The sequence below is a fragment of the Callorhinus ursinus genome, unplaced genomic scaffold, assembly GCF_003265705.2.
Source record: "Callorhinus ursinus isolate GAN/ISIS: 27379988/994484 unplaced genomic scaffold, GSC_fseal_2.0 scaffold6, whole genome shotgun sequence".
NCBI classification, from domain to species: Eukaryota; Metazoa; Chordata; class Mammalia; order Carnivora; family Otariidae; genus Callorhinus; species Callorhinus ursinus.
In genome coordinates, this window is record NW_027397068.1 from 26,547,948 (window position 1) to 26,561,963 (window position 14,016).

Genomic DNA, 14,016 nt, shown 5'->3' on the forward strand with positions numbered 1-14,016 from the left:
GATAAACATGTATTTGCTTATTCACTGAGAAATCCAATTCATGAGGAGTTTACATATGATTATATATTTACATATGATTATATCTTTATAAGAAGAGATTAGAAAAGAGAATATGATTACATTTGCCAAACTACACCATGACTCAAAAGCTAATTTGAAGGATTAGAAAAAGCAGAAGGAACTGTCTTGCTGTTCATTAAGTAATATACCTGTGGTCATTTTTTAAAAAATGATATGTTCATATATTATCAGTTGTGACTGTTACACCTTTGCCAATGAATTTTTTAAAGATATTTTATTTGAGAGAGAGAGAGTGCACACAAGCAGCGGGAGCAGCCGAGGGAGAGGGAGAAGCAGACTCCTTGCTGAGCAGGGAGCCCGATGCGGGGCTCGATCCCAGGATCCTGGAATCATGACCTGAGCCGAAGGCAGACGCTTAACTGACTGAGCCGCCCAGGCCCCTGAGCTCCTCTGTTCTTCTGTTCTTAATTCTCTTAACCTATCAATAAATGCTCTAACAGCTCATCTTTGAATTGACCCATGAATTATAGGCAAAAGGCTCTATCTAAAGATATATTCCATAGCTTTTACGTTTTTAGATGAGTATATAAAATTGCCCCAAATGTTCAGCTCTTCAAGGAGAATAGTGGGGGAGAAGGCAGAAAATGGAAAAGCGATTGACTGAAATCAGCTATGGATACTTAGTTCTTTATGTGTTTAAGGCATAGAGGAAATGTTTTTAGTCTAAAAAAATGTTCCCTGTTCTAAAGGAGCTTATAAACTGGATGGAAAGGCAAGAGAAGTGTGCATGGAAAAATTAAAATAGAACAACAAATATGAAATCAGTGTTACCAGTAATAAATGCTTTCAGAGAAGGATTTCAGGAAGCTTGGGTCGGCAGGGAGGCCTCCAGGCTGGGCCTTGCCTTGTGACTCAGAATTGAATTGGCACAGGCAGATGAGGTGATATCCTGGGAGAGAAAAGCCATGTGGGCAAAGGCACAGACACAGATAAGCACCACGTATGTTTGGGAAACTGGGGACATATAATTGGGTCAGAGCAGATGGTTTGTGGAGGTACATTAAGGCAGATGGATTTGATAGATTTAGAGTGCTGTTTAGGGCTCTGGAAGTTGGGGCTTTCCCCTGAAGACAGTAGATAGTCACTGAAGGTTTTTGAGATACAGATAATGAGATGAAAGCTGTCATTTGGGAAGAATGGACAAATGACTGTGTTCAGATGGACTGGCAGAGAGGGGACGAGAGGTAGGCAGACCATGGAGGTCCTGGGCTCGTGAACCAGAGAAGAGGCCAAGGAGCTGGCATTTTGAAAAGAGGCATGTTTTCTTTCACAGAACTTAAAACATTTCCTGATGGTTTTCAGAGATATCACCAACACTTTCCACTGGGAACAAGTGATTGGTGCTGGGATATAATGGAATAGTACAAAATGAGTACCCATGTACGTAGGATACTCCCCCCACTCATATTTCATGTCCTTCTCATGTTTTCTTATGTTTACCCATCCGCTTCTCTAAATGAAGAAAGGGCAAGCACCACCTAACTTGTGTTCGAAGTAGATTAAGGATATTCCCAAAATTCAGCCATTGAAATATAATTATGTAAACCTTGTTTGGACAGAGTATAGGAAAGTGTCTTTAACCCCAAGTAATGAGAACATATTACTTTTTTTATATAAAAATGTCACAGGGCACCTCAGTGGCTGTTGGTTAAGCGTCTAACTTAGGCTCAGGTCATGATCTCAGGGTCATGGAATGGAGCCTCATGGCGGGCTCAGTGGGGGAATCTGCTTGGGATTCTCTCTCCCTTTCCCTCTGCCCTCCCCCTGCTCACTCTCTCTTGTTCTCTCTCTCTCAAATAAATAAAATCTTTAAAAAATAAAAAAATTTTTTAAATGTCACATGGGGTTGGGCAATCAGCATGGTACAGTGGAGAAAGACATTGGACCCTGGGAAGTTTATGAGCTTGGTCTCATGATGTTCCTTCCACCGAATGGCTCTAGGCCTTGGGGCAATTCATTTGTCCTTCATGGACAGCCTCACTTAAGGAGATTAAATTCTATAAATTCCAAGGCCTTTTTCAACTCTAATGTTCTATAATTATGTAAGTTAGATGTAACACCAAAAGAACATTTCATCAAATGCATTTCTAATGCACTTTGAGTTGGACTCTCTGTTTGAGTTTCCTGGTGGCTATGACACCAGCGAATGACTCAGCTATGGATTTATCTATAATTAATTTGTGGGAAACTTGAAGTGGAGATTTTTTTAAAAATGCTGATTGTGTATCAAAGTTATTAGATCATTCAGTATGTGAAATTATATTCCCCCCACCACACTGAATCACTATTAAAAATGGGTTAGCTTATAGATGTAGTAAATGGATATGATTCCTTCTGTGAACTTTTCAGGGACTGCCCATGCAGGACAAGAAGTGAGGACAGTTCCCTATGTAGTACCACAAACACCTTTGTAAAGCTGAGAGACAGTGTGGTGAACTGATAAAAGCATACATTCTGGGGGCACCTGGGTGGCTCGGTTGGTTAAATGTCCAACTCTTGATTTTGGCTCAAGTCATAATCTCAGGGTAATGAGATTGACTCCCGCATCAGGATCCATGCCCAGCGGGGACTCTGCTTGAGATTCTCTCTCTCTTTCTCCCTCTACCCCTTCCCCTGTCCCCCCATGCTCTCTCCCTTTCTCTGAAATAAATCAATAAATCTTAAAAAAAAAAAGCATACATTCTGGCATCAGTTCAATTTGGGTTCAAATCCAAACTCTGCCACTTCATAGCTGTATGACCTTGGACTAGTTACTAAATAGCTTTGTGCTTCAGTTTACCCATCTGTCTCATTGGGTTATGGGCATGAAGGGAGGTTGTTACATGTAAAGTATTTAAATTCCACTCACCACAAGTAAATTTGGTGAAGTAGTATTATTATATTTGGTAAAGTATTATTATAATTATCATTATTAGGCAAGGCAATATTTTATTTATTTTTTAAGATTTTATTTATTTCAGAGAGAGAGAGTGCATGAGCTGGGGGGAAGGGACGAGGCAGAGGGCGGAAACAGACTCCCTGCTGAGCAGGGAGCCCGACACAGGGCTGGACACAGGGCTCAATCCCAGGACCCCAGGATCATGACCTGAGCAGAAGGCAGACACTTAACTGACTGAGCCACTCAGGCACCCCAATATTTTATTTTTTATTTTTATTTTTCTCTAGTCAAAAACCTCTACTTTTTTTTTTAAAGAATTGTATTTTAAAAATATTGCAGTGAAAAAACACAGATCCAAATGTGCGATTTTAGAGAAAAATAAAACAGGTTTTTCCAATAAAGGGAAGAAATAATGAAATCATGTCCTGGTTACACGTTAACTACCACATTCTATACAATGTGGATGTGATCAACATGTATTCAATGATAGTATGAATAAACGTTTGAGATTTAAAAATCACATACCATTTGCCAATGCTGTAAACCCATAAATGTCGAAATAAATACCTAAAAATAAGTAAATTTTAAAAACTGAAGCTTCTGTTTATAGATCAACCCAAATGGTACGTATAAATAGTACAGCCAATAATTTGACATTACTGTTAGTTTCCACCTAATTTCTTCATAATATGGCTGTCTGGTGTTGCATTAGTGAAGATACTTCCTACAACCACATGTGTACCCCAGAGCCTATGACGAATCACTTTACAGCAGCCAAGATCATCCACAGAGAATCCTAAATGTCGATAGCGTTCATCTGTTTCAAAAAGAGTGTTGTTTGTATATGGTCCAAAAAATGCCAAACCAGTTGATGGGTCAATAAAGTCAGCCCAATAGCCTTCAGCTCGAAGAGCATAGCAAATTTCCTTAGTACCATTAATGAACTTTTCTAAAAGCATTTCTCTTTCATTTTCTACCTCTTCGCTCCAAACAGTCATATCATTCTTAGTTTTCTGTGTTATAGTCAGAATCATTAGTTTGTTGGTAGCTCCTTCTGGAAGCAGTGACTCAAAATCTCTTCGCAGTGATTCTGGACATGTCTGGATGGCACACTCTACTTTGGCATTTTCAAAGTAAGTTTCCGCACTGCTGATTTCTTGTTCAACAGGTGCATTACTACCCTGAAATTCATTCACATGCTGTGCCATCACAAACTCGTGTCTTTCACTTGATAAAGGTTCTGCTAGAACATCAGGTAAAGTTTTATGAACCTGGCTTTTCTTCTGTGATGTGGTCCCATTGAGATGACAGTCAAAACCTATGTTCCCAGGAAGCTGGAATCTCTGATCCTGAGGTCCAAATGGTCCCATAGTTTCATCAGGCCATACTGTTCGAGAGCGTATATCTGGAGGTGCAGGGGCCACATGAGACTCATCAGAACCTGAAGATCCTGCAGCTGAAAAGGCTTTGGGATTGACAACCCTTTTAACTAAAGAGCAAAGTCCCGGGAGATAGGAAACCAGTCTGGCTCTATTACGGAGCACAGTGGCCATTTCCAGCGGGGAGGGCAGATGCAAAATATCTTTCCTTTCGTAAAGTCATTCCGAGTGCTGTGGCACCAAGAAGACGGGCGAATTTGGAAGGGCTAAAACGGGCGGGAACCATCCATACCAGCCCCGCCGCCGTCTCGAGCGATCCCAGATGCTCACTTTCTCCTTTTTTTCTTAATCATGACAAGTGTGCTCTTTAATCCTAATCATCCTTTTCAGCCGTCCCCCTCACCACCTGCCCTGTGGCAACCATCAGTTTGCTCTCTGTAGTTAAGAGTCTGTTCCTTGGTTTCTCTCTCTCCCCTTTGCTTGTTTGTTTTGTTTCTTAAATTCCACATATGTGTGAGATAATATGATACTTGTCTTTCCCTGAACGACTTATTTCACTTTGCATTATACTCTCTAGCTCCGTCCATGTTGTTGCAAATGGTATTATTTCATTCTTTTTTGTGCTGAGTAATCTTCTATTGTGTATATATACCACATATTCTTTATCCATTCATCTATCGATGGACACTTGGACTGTTTCCCTAATTTGGCTATTTTTTTTTATAAGGGACACATTTTATAGACAAGGACACATTTGAACATAAACTGCTAGAAAAGATATACGATGCAAATAAGGAAGCTGGTGTGGTTATGTTAATACCAGATAATGTAGATGTCAAGACAAGAAGGATTACCAGAAATATAGAGGAGCATTATCATTATAAACAGATTTATTCATCAAGACAAAAAAATCCTACTGAGCATCTAATAATAGATCCTCAACATACTTGAAGCAAAAATAATAGAAATAAAGAGAGAAATGTTGGACATTTTAACTCCACTCTCTTGGTAATTTACAGAACAAGTTAGACAAAAATGTGAGTAGGGATATAGAAGACTTTAATAATACTGTTAGTCACCCTAACTTAATTGTAGTGTTTTATAGAAAATGCTACATCCAATTAATTTGGCTGTTGTTGATGCTGCTGCTATAAACATTGGGGTGCATGTATCCTTTTGATTTAGTGTTTTTGTATTCTTGGAGTAAATACCCAGTAGTACAATTACTGGATTTAAGGGTGGCTCTATTTTTAATTTTTTGAGGAAACTTCACACTGTCTTCCACAGTGGCCTGGTTTGCATTCCCACCAACAGTGTGAGAGGGTTCCTTTTTCTCCACATCCTCACCAACACTTATTGTTTCTTGAGTTTTTGATTTTAGCCATTCTGACAGGTGTGAGATGATATCTCATTGTCATTCTGATTTGCATTTCCCTGATGATGAGTGATGTTAAGCGTTATTCCATGTGTCTGTTGGCCTCCTGTATGCCTTCTTTGGAGAAATGTCTGTTCATGTCTTCTTCCCAATTTTTATTTGGATTGTTTGTTTTATGGGTGTTGAATTCTATCAGTTCTTTATATATTTTGAATACTAACCCTTTATTGGATATGTCATTTGCAAATCTTCCCCCATTCAGTAGGTTGCCTTTTAGTTTTGTTGTTTCCTTTGCTGTGCAGAAACTTTTTATTTTGATGTAGTTCCAACAGTTTATATTTCCTTTTGTTTCCTTTGCCTCTGGAGGCACATCTAGAAAAATGTTGTTAGGACTAATGTCAGAGAAATTACTGCCTGTGCTCTCTTTGAGGATTTTTTATGGTTTTAGGTCTCATATTTAGGTCTTTAATCTATTTTGAGTTCATTTCTGTGTATGGTGAAAGAAAGTGGTCCAGATTCATTCTTTTGCATAGAGCTGTCCAGTTTAGTTTTCCCAAGACCATTTGTTTAAGAGACTGTCTTTTCCCCATTTGATATCCCTTCCTCCTTTTTTGAAGATTAATTGATCATATAATTGTGACTTTATTTCTGGATTTTCTATTCTATTGATCTATGTGTCTATTTTTATGCCAGTACATACTGGCATTCATTTAAAATGTGTTTACTCGGAAAAAAAATAATAAATAACATGTGTTTACTGGGGGAAAGTTCTTCTGTAATTCAAGGAACTAAAATTCCAAGTTCAGCTGAGGCAATGAGTCAGGGTTTCAAAGACTAGTCCTATTTAGCCTACTTTGTTTTAGGTAACCAAATGAGGTGGTCTTCAACTCATTGTTAGTGAGTTACCTCAGGTTATCTCAGATTAAACTTCATTTATTTGAGTTTTAGAAAATTTAGAAAATTCCTAGCAAAAAAAAAACCTCTTTGTCACCCGCGTTGATCTGAGCTGCAACCAAATAATCAGAAAAGAAAAGAAGAAGGAGGGATGTGGACAATGGGTCTTTTGTGGCCCCATCCTTCCCTCTGACTCTTACTCCTTTGGTGAATGGTTTTCTGCCCAAGTTCTATGGAAGTTTCTCTCTGTTCGGCAGCTGAAAAGGAACCATTTTTTATGTGGCTCATCAGAAATGGGTGCGAAGGTTTTTTTTTTTTTTTTTTTTTTCTACCTGAAGGATCTCAAGCCATGAAAAGGTCTTTTCATTCTCCCTTCAGTTGATTCAGAGCAGGCACTGGACCGTTTGGAAGGGTGTGCCAGGGCACCAGTTCTTTCCCCTTAGGGCAAGAGAAACTCCACAGAGTTCCTGTCCCGTACAAAGGAGGAGGGCATAGCAATTTTCCCTGGCAGGGAGTCTGCCAGCAGCACAAGGGTGGCTAGGCCTGTGGCGCCAAGCTGGGATGTGGCTGTCCACTGTGTGAGGCAAACTGTTGAAGGACATGGATGGTTTCCACTCCTGCTCCCACAGGTCTAGAAGATTTCAGATACCTCTTTATATGCTGGCCTCCCAGGCTAGATCTGCGCACCGTGAAAGGGTGCCTCAGTAATGAGGATGCACAAGAATGAAAAAGAAGATGAGTGTGTATGTGTTTTCCTTTATGTGAAGAAGATTAGATCTAGCTTATCTCTCCTTCTAAGCCGAAATTCCAATTATGTTTGAAACCAAATAAAGCCAGTTGAATCTGTGGTTTTGTCTGAGGCTGATGACAGCTACAATCTCGAGACTGATGGACACGTTGAATTGTAAAATCTTGTGCTAAAGTAATTGCCATGTGAGACAATTCCTCAACGTTTGGGTAGTGCCTCTCTGGAGTCTAAGGACCGTTCAGCATTTGGCAGAGTACAAATCAATGGCCACATCAAATGTATTTTCTACCCCAAACCTACCATTTCTATAGGACACATGTAACCTCCACATACCTTCTACTTTGAATACTGAATCACATTTTTCCTTTAGAACCTCTTGTGGCTGAGGAGAGCATGTCTTTGCCAGCTGTTTATCGGGGGGCTTTTTCTAATCAGTATGTGCCCCCAATTAGACATCAACACATGACAAGAGAAACTCTGCCTGGCAATACTTGATGTTCAATAAATGTTTGAATGACTGAATGAACACAATTATTCTGGGCTTTAACATCAAGAGCATATACTTGAATTGAAAATCATTTCCACCCATTAAACATGCGTATACTTCACGGTGTGTTTTTGTTTTGTTTTGTTTTGTTTTAAGATTTTATTTATTTGACAGAGAGAGACACAGCAAGAGAGGGAACACAAGCAGGGGGAGTAGAAGAGGGAGAAGCAGGCTTCCCGCTGAGCAGGGAGGCCAATGTGGGGCTCGATCCCAGGATCCTGGGATCATGACCTGAGCCGAAGGCAGACGCCTGATGACTGAGCCACTCAGGCGCCCCCTTCATGGTGTTTTATACCACGTTCACTCTCTTCTTCCCCTTTTCAAAAAGCAAGAAGGCAGCATAGAAATTGCTATAACACGTTGTACAGATTTTACTTTGTTCTATGTGGATCTTATACTTTCTGCCCTTATAAGTTAGAAAGTATTTCTTTCAATCATTGGTGCATTTCTCACGTCCAGATCACCCCCTCCAGCTGGCCCCCCAACTCAGTGCAACTTCCTATATTTTGAGTAGGGCTGCTTATCCAAGTGACATTTGGGTGTAACTCAGTATATGGAAGGGGAAAACAATCTTACTCTTTGTCACCACTGTCCCTTCAAACACATTCCATGGACTATTTTTTTTTTCACCCCTTGGATTTCTCATTCACTCTTAGAAAATAAAAATAAACTTTTTTTCAGTGATTAAGAAGTGTAGCCCAAGGTAGTAACTAAAACTCTAAATTGCATTCACGTGAACAGTCCCCCCCTTGCCCAGCCCTTGGGTGGGTTTTAGGTGGGCAGCCTCCAGGTAGGGAGAGGCACAGTCATTTCGGTTCTCTTCCTCCCCATCCCCAGTTTTGCCCACACTACTCACTCTTTGTGGGTTAGGCCCAGGGGGAGTGGGGATTTGGGGGGGGGGAAGGGAACTTATATTAAAGGTGTTCTTTGGATTAAGTGTATATTTATAGCTGCTTCTTTCTCACCAACTTTTGTGGTTTTCTCTGGGACTCTTCTGTTGGACATCTATCTTACTGTGATTCCCAGGATGGCCAATGCCTTGGCCTGACTATTTATAAATTGACCCTCAGCCCTCGGGCCTTGAGTCTACCCCACACCGGCCCTATTAGAGTCCATTGTCCCTCCTCCACACCCTCCTCCTTCTTGGGCAGTGTCTCTTAAAACTTTCTGGTCAGCTTTCTCCAGCAGGGCCTACATCTGTTCCATGGAAAATTCTTTCAATTCTTTGGCCCTCATCATCAGATCACCAGAGTATCAATGCTCCCCTCTTTCCCTTTGCCTCAGGCCAATACTCCTAGCCCCTTGCCTTTAGACTTCTCAAGCATGACTCAGACATTTGTCCTCTGTGTCCCCCAGCCTCCAAAGGACACACCAAAACTACATTTGTCCTCCTAAAGTTCTCTCACGAGGCTTGAGGGCAAGGGAAGCACCTGTGGTCTCTCTTCCATGGGGGAGAGTGAGGGTGGGGAAGAAACATCAGCCTTCTCCAAGTGTAATCTCTTTTACTGCTTCTTTAACTTCCAAGATTTTTATACTGGCTTGGAAGCATCATCACCCTCTGCAAGTCCTGGCCTAGATGGTCTAGCGCCTCGCTCTGGAAGGTGGAGGAACTCGTATTTCTCATATTTGCAGGCTTAGCTGAAACTGAGCAGAAAGCATTCCATTTTAACATCCTGTTACATATGTCTAGTTAGATATTTTTACAACCCTTGCTCATTATCTTCTACTGTTTTGATTTGGAGAAATTTCGTAAAACAGTGATAGCAAATTCTTATGTAGTATAGCATTTATTACATGCCAGGCACGGCTCTAATCCAGGCATTGTTTGGTCTTTTTTTTTCCCTTCCATTTTTTTAGCAATATTCACATCTTTATTGAGAGGTATAAAATATATTGATCATCACTGTTGTTATTTTCATTGGGAAATGGAAGAATTCGGAAGCATAAAGACTTATATTTGACTTTTTTTTTTTTTCAAGAAACTCTACCATCAAATTACTCATATCCAGGCCTCTGTAGGTTCGGATTTTCTTCCCACTGGATTGGAGTGGTAGGAATCCCAGTTGATGAAACATATTTATTTTCCAAAAAAATCAGCATAGTCAAGTTTCTTAGTCTAAGTTTCTTAAGGATTTCTGGATTTTGGATTCTGTTCTTAAGGAGGTCAGGATCTTCCTGAGGCTTGGGTCCTCAAATATTCTCCTACTCAGGGGGTGCCTGGGTGGCTCAGTGGGTTAAGCATCCAACCCTTGATCTCAGTTCAGGTCTTGATCTCAGGGTATTGAGTTCAAGCCCCACACTGGGCTCCACACTGGGTGTGGAGCCTACTTAAAAAAAAATTCTTCTAGTCATCAAAAGTGGAATCCTTTATTTTCTGATTTCTGATTCCAACAATAGTTTATCCATTTTCAGGTATTATTTTTTCCAATTTAGGATTAATTAGATTACCAGTTTCTTCTGAAAGGCTGTAACTCAGGAATCACCAGATGGAACAAGGCAAGGTCTGGGGAAAGAGCACAGAGCTTCCATGCCCTCCCTGAGCATGCCATTCTCCCAGTCCCCTGCGTGTTCACCAACCCAGAAGCTCTCTTTAATCTTTATAACAACTCTCTGAGGTAGACACAATTATTATTCCTATATTTCCAGATAAGAACACTGAGAAAGAGAGGTCTTTCAGCTGGCTCAAAGTCACTCACTATCAAGTGTCAGAGCTGGGATTTGAACCCATGGAGCAAAGCTACATGTGTGCTCCTGACCACTGTGTCCTGCAACCTCACGTGCTACGGTCATGGCAGGGGCATCCCCTCTGGAGTCAGGCCGACCTGCTTTGAATTTCAGCCAGCTCTACCTGCCATGTGACTTTATCTCTGTTTTATCTGTTTTTCTTATCTCTAGTTTCTTCCTCTGAAAATGAGGGTAATGCATTTGGCCTTTTGCATTCATGTGGCTTGCATCCTCTGGGATTTGGCGCTTTCTCTTCCTTCTCTACTCTCCTTTTTCCGTGATGTTAGCTGAAGACAGAGTCTCTTCTCCCCAGGTGTTCCAAATCCTATATGATCCAACCAACTTGAAGATATTAAGCCCTGCTTGAACTTAGCCAGCAACCTGAAGTGGCATTTCTGCTTTAGTTAACGTGGTCTTCTCTGTAAGGAAGCAGAGAAGGTCCTGCAAAGATATTTATATATTTCTGGTCAAATGCAGGTCTTGATTTAAGTTTCTCAGTGGTATCTCGTTCTTCAAAGTACTCCTGCAGCATTTGCACGAGCATGAGAGCTTTGGGGAAAGATTTCAGCAGGATACGTAATTCTGCCTGTAGCCTGGCTGTAAGCAAGACTGTGCAAAGGGGCACCCTGTGGTGCAGGGACCTTAGCATAGGGGGTGCTGTGGTGTAGTGTGTGGAGAAAAATCTACATTTTCACCTTTTGTCTTCTTTAGCATGTAAAAGTGGCACCAAGAGTTTTGGTATCAAATAGACCTGAATTCCAACCCCATTTACATCACTTAATAACTTTGCAAGACTGGTCAATTAATTGAGCCTTGCTGAGCCTCAGTTTTCTCACCTATAAAATGGGACAATAATATTTACCCCCCCCCCTTAGGGTGGTTGTGGGCATTAAATATGATCAGGGCTCCAGAGAAATTAAGAGAGGCCTAGATCACTTCCATTTTAGAAACTCCTAATACATTAAAGCAACAACAACAACAATAAAAATGAACAAATATCAAAAATAGGTATTAAAGATAATATGTTCTAAATGTTTACTTTTAACAAATTAATATTCTTAGCACACCACAAATATAATTATGTAATTTACAAGATAAGGACCTGTACTAAAAAATGTCAGTCTGTATTTCACAAGATGTAGTTTTTGTAGTTTTTTTAAGATGTAGTTTTATAAAAGACAAAAATTCCTGCCGGTGTCTCAATGTACCTGAGTCTTTAACATCACCTAGAAATATAGTACAAGTTTGTATCTTGAAGCCCGTCAGGAATGAGACACCTGGGCTGCATGCTGTCCACCGGCTCCTGGTGGGAGGCCTTGGACTTTGCTATTATATAGCTCCTGGTTCATAGGAGGCACCCATGGACCTTAATTCCCATCCTCGCCTCTTTCCATTCCCCTTTCTACAACTGCCATGAGAACAACAGTGAAAAGGACTCCCATGGGACTTTAATTGATTTGGCCTTAGCATTGTTCCAGAGCCCCGTAACATTTCTTCTTGCAACTTCAGATTTCTATTATCTTTATTAAGGTTCCTTGGGACGATGAAATAAAGACTCTAGAAATAGTCTCACTTTATAATTGCTCATCGTCATTTTAAAAAAATTGAGAAATAATCCACATACTAGAAAATTCATACTTTTAAAGTATATCGTGGTTCTGTAGTTTTTAGCGTATTTCCAAGTTTGTACAACCATAGCTGCTAATTCCACAACATTTTCATCATTGCAAAAAGGAACTCCATAGTCACTCTCCGTACCTTCTTTCCCCCAGTCCCTGGCAACCATCAATCTACTTTCTGTCCCCTGTGGACTTGCCCATTCTGGACATACGATATAAATTGAATCATATACTATGTGTCTGGCTTCTTTCACTTTGCATAATGTTCTCAAGATTCTTCCATGTTGTAACATGTATCAGTACATCATTCCCTTTTATTACCAAATAACATTCTCATATGGATATGCCATGCTTTATTTATCCATTTATCAGTCCATGTACATTTGGTTTGTTTCCATTTTTTGGATATTATGAATAGTGCTGCTTTGAACACTGGTGTGCAAGTTTTTGTGTGGATGTGTGTTTTTGATTCTCTTAGGTGTATACCAAAGAGTGAAATTGCTGGGTCATATGTTTAACATTTTGAGAAACTACCAAACTGCTTTCTAGAGTGGCTGCAATTTTACAATCCCATCAACAGTGTACTAGGGTTCTAATTTTTCCATATCTTCACCAATGCTTACTGTCATCATTTTGATTATAACCATTGTAGTGGTGTGAAGTGACATCTCCTTGTAGTTTTGATTTGCATTTCCCTAATGACTAACAATGTTCAGCATCTTTTCATGTGCTTATTGGCTATTTTTATATCTTCTTTGAATATACAAATGTTTGGCTATTTGTATAGCTTCTTTGGATATACAAATGTCTATTCAAGTGTTTTGTTCATTTTTAAATTGGGTTATTTGTATTTTTATTATTAAGTTATAAAAGTTCTGGATATTAGACCCCCGTCAGCTCTATGATTTGCAAATATTTTCTCGCATTCTGTGGGAGTTATCTTTTCACTTTCTTGATTGTGTTCTTAGAAGCACAAACATTTTTGATGAAGTCTGATTTATCTTTTAAAAAAAATTTTTGGTTTCTGGTGCTGTACATGTTATGAGAAACCGTTGCCAAATTCACAATTACAAAGATTTATACCTATGTTTTCTGAGACGTCTGTAGGTTTTGCTTTTACATTTAGGTTTTTGATCCATTTTCAGTTGTATTTTGTGTATGGAGTGAGGTAGGGGTCATCACCCTTCTTTTTCTTTTTTTGCTAGAAATACAGTCTGTGTTCCCAGTGGCATGATGCCAAAGAAGACATAATTGCAGAACTGATGACCAGGACTTAAGGGAAATATAAAGCTCATAAGGCCTGAGGTTCACTGGTTCTGATTAGGTACAGTATGACAGGGGAAGGTGGTGCAGGCCATAGGAAGCCTAGCTGATTGTTTCACAATCCTAGCTGTGACCAAGCTAGGATTGCTCACTGCAGCCTGGAGTTATCAAGACAATTTGGGTATCAAAAGAAATGTGGCTGCTACAACGGGAGTGAAAGCTCAGCTTAGAAGAACTCTGTCACTCTGACAAACTAAATTATGAAGGGAATAATTAGCAAAACTTACCAGCTGGTAATTCCACTCACACCAGCCAGTAGAATTAAATCATGACTCGTCTGTCTACAATACACCAGGCTGGTGTCCATGGTGATGAGGCCTCCAACACTTCCTTTCTCTAATCTCATCTGCATCTCCTTAGGGAACAGCAAGAGGCAGAGGCACAGCTTACTCTTGCCCCTATAGACTCCTTTGCCCTCCCCACTGGAGACCCTCCATCTGCCCCTCCT

At 40.2% G+C, this 14,016-nt stretch overlaps 2 protein-coding genes across 3 annotated transcripts in view; one reads left to right on the forward strand and one right to left on the reverse strand.

Moving 5' to 3' along the window:
* Positions 1-14,016, forward strand: part of CRYBG1 (crystallin beta-gamma domain containing 1) — a 202,014-nt gene that overhangs the window by 110,699 nt on the left and 77,299 nt on the right. The gene's annotated exons all lie outside the window — the stretch shown is intronic.
* On the reverse strand, positions 3,318-4,649 carry LOC112814773 (methylmalonic aciduria and homocystinuria type D homolog, mitochondrial-like). Its single transcript, XM_025860466.2, has one exon. It carries the CDS (start codon positions 4,510-4,512, stop codon positions 3,622-3,624), a length of 891 nt encoding a protein of 296 aa, XP_025716251.1. The 5' UTR covers positions 4,513-4,649; the 3' UTR covers positions 3,318-3,621.

Coding starts and splice junctions, on each gene's coding strand:
- LOC112814773 (XM_025860466.2), bottom strand. CDS start 4,512: ATGGCCACTGTGCTCCGTAATAGAGCCAGACTGGTTTCCTATCTCCCG.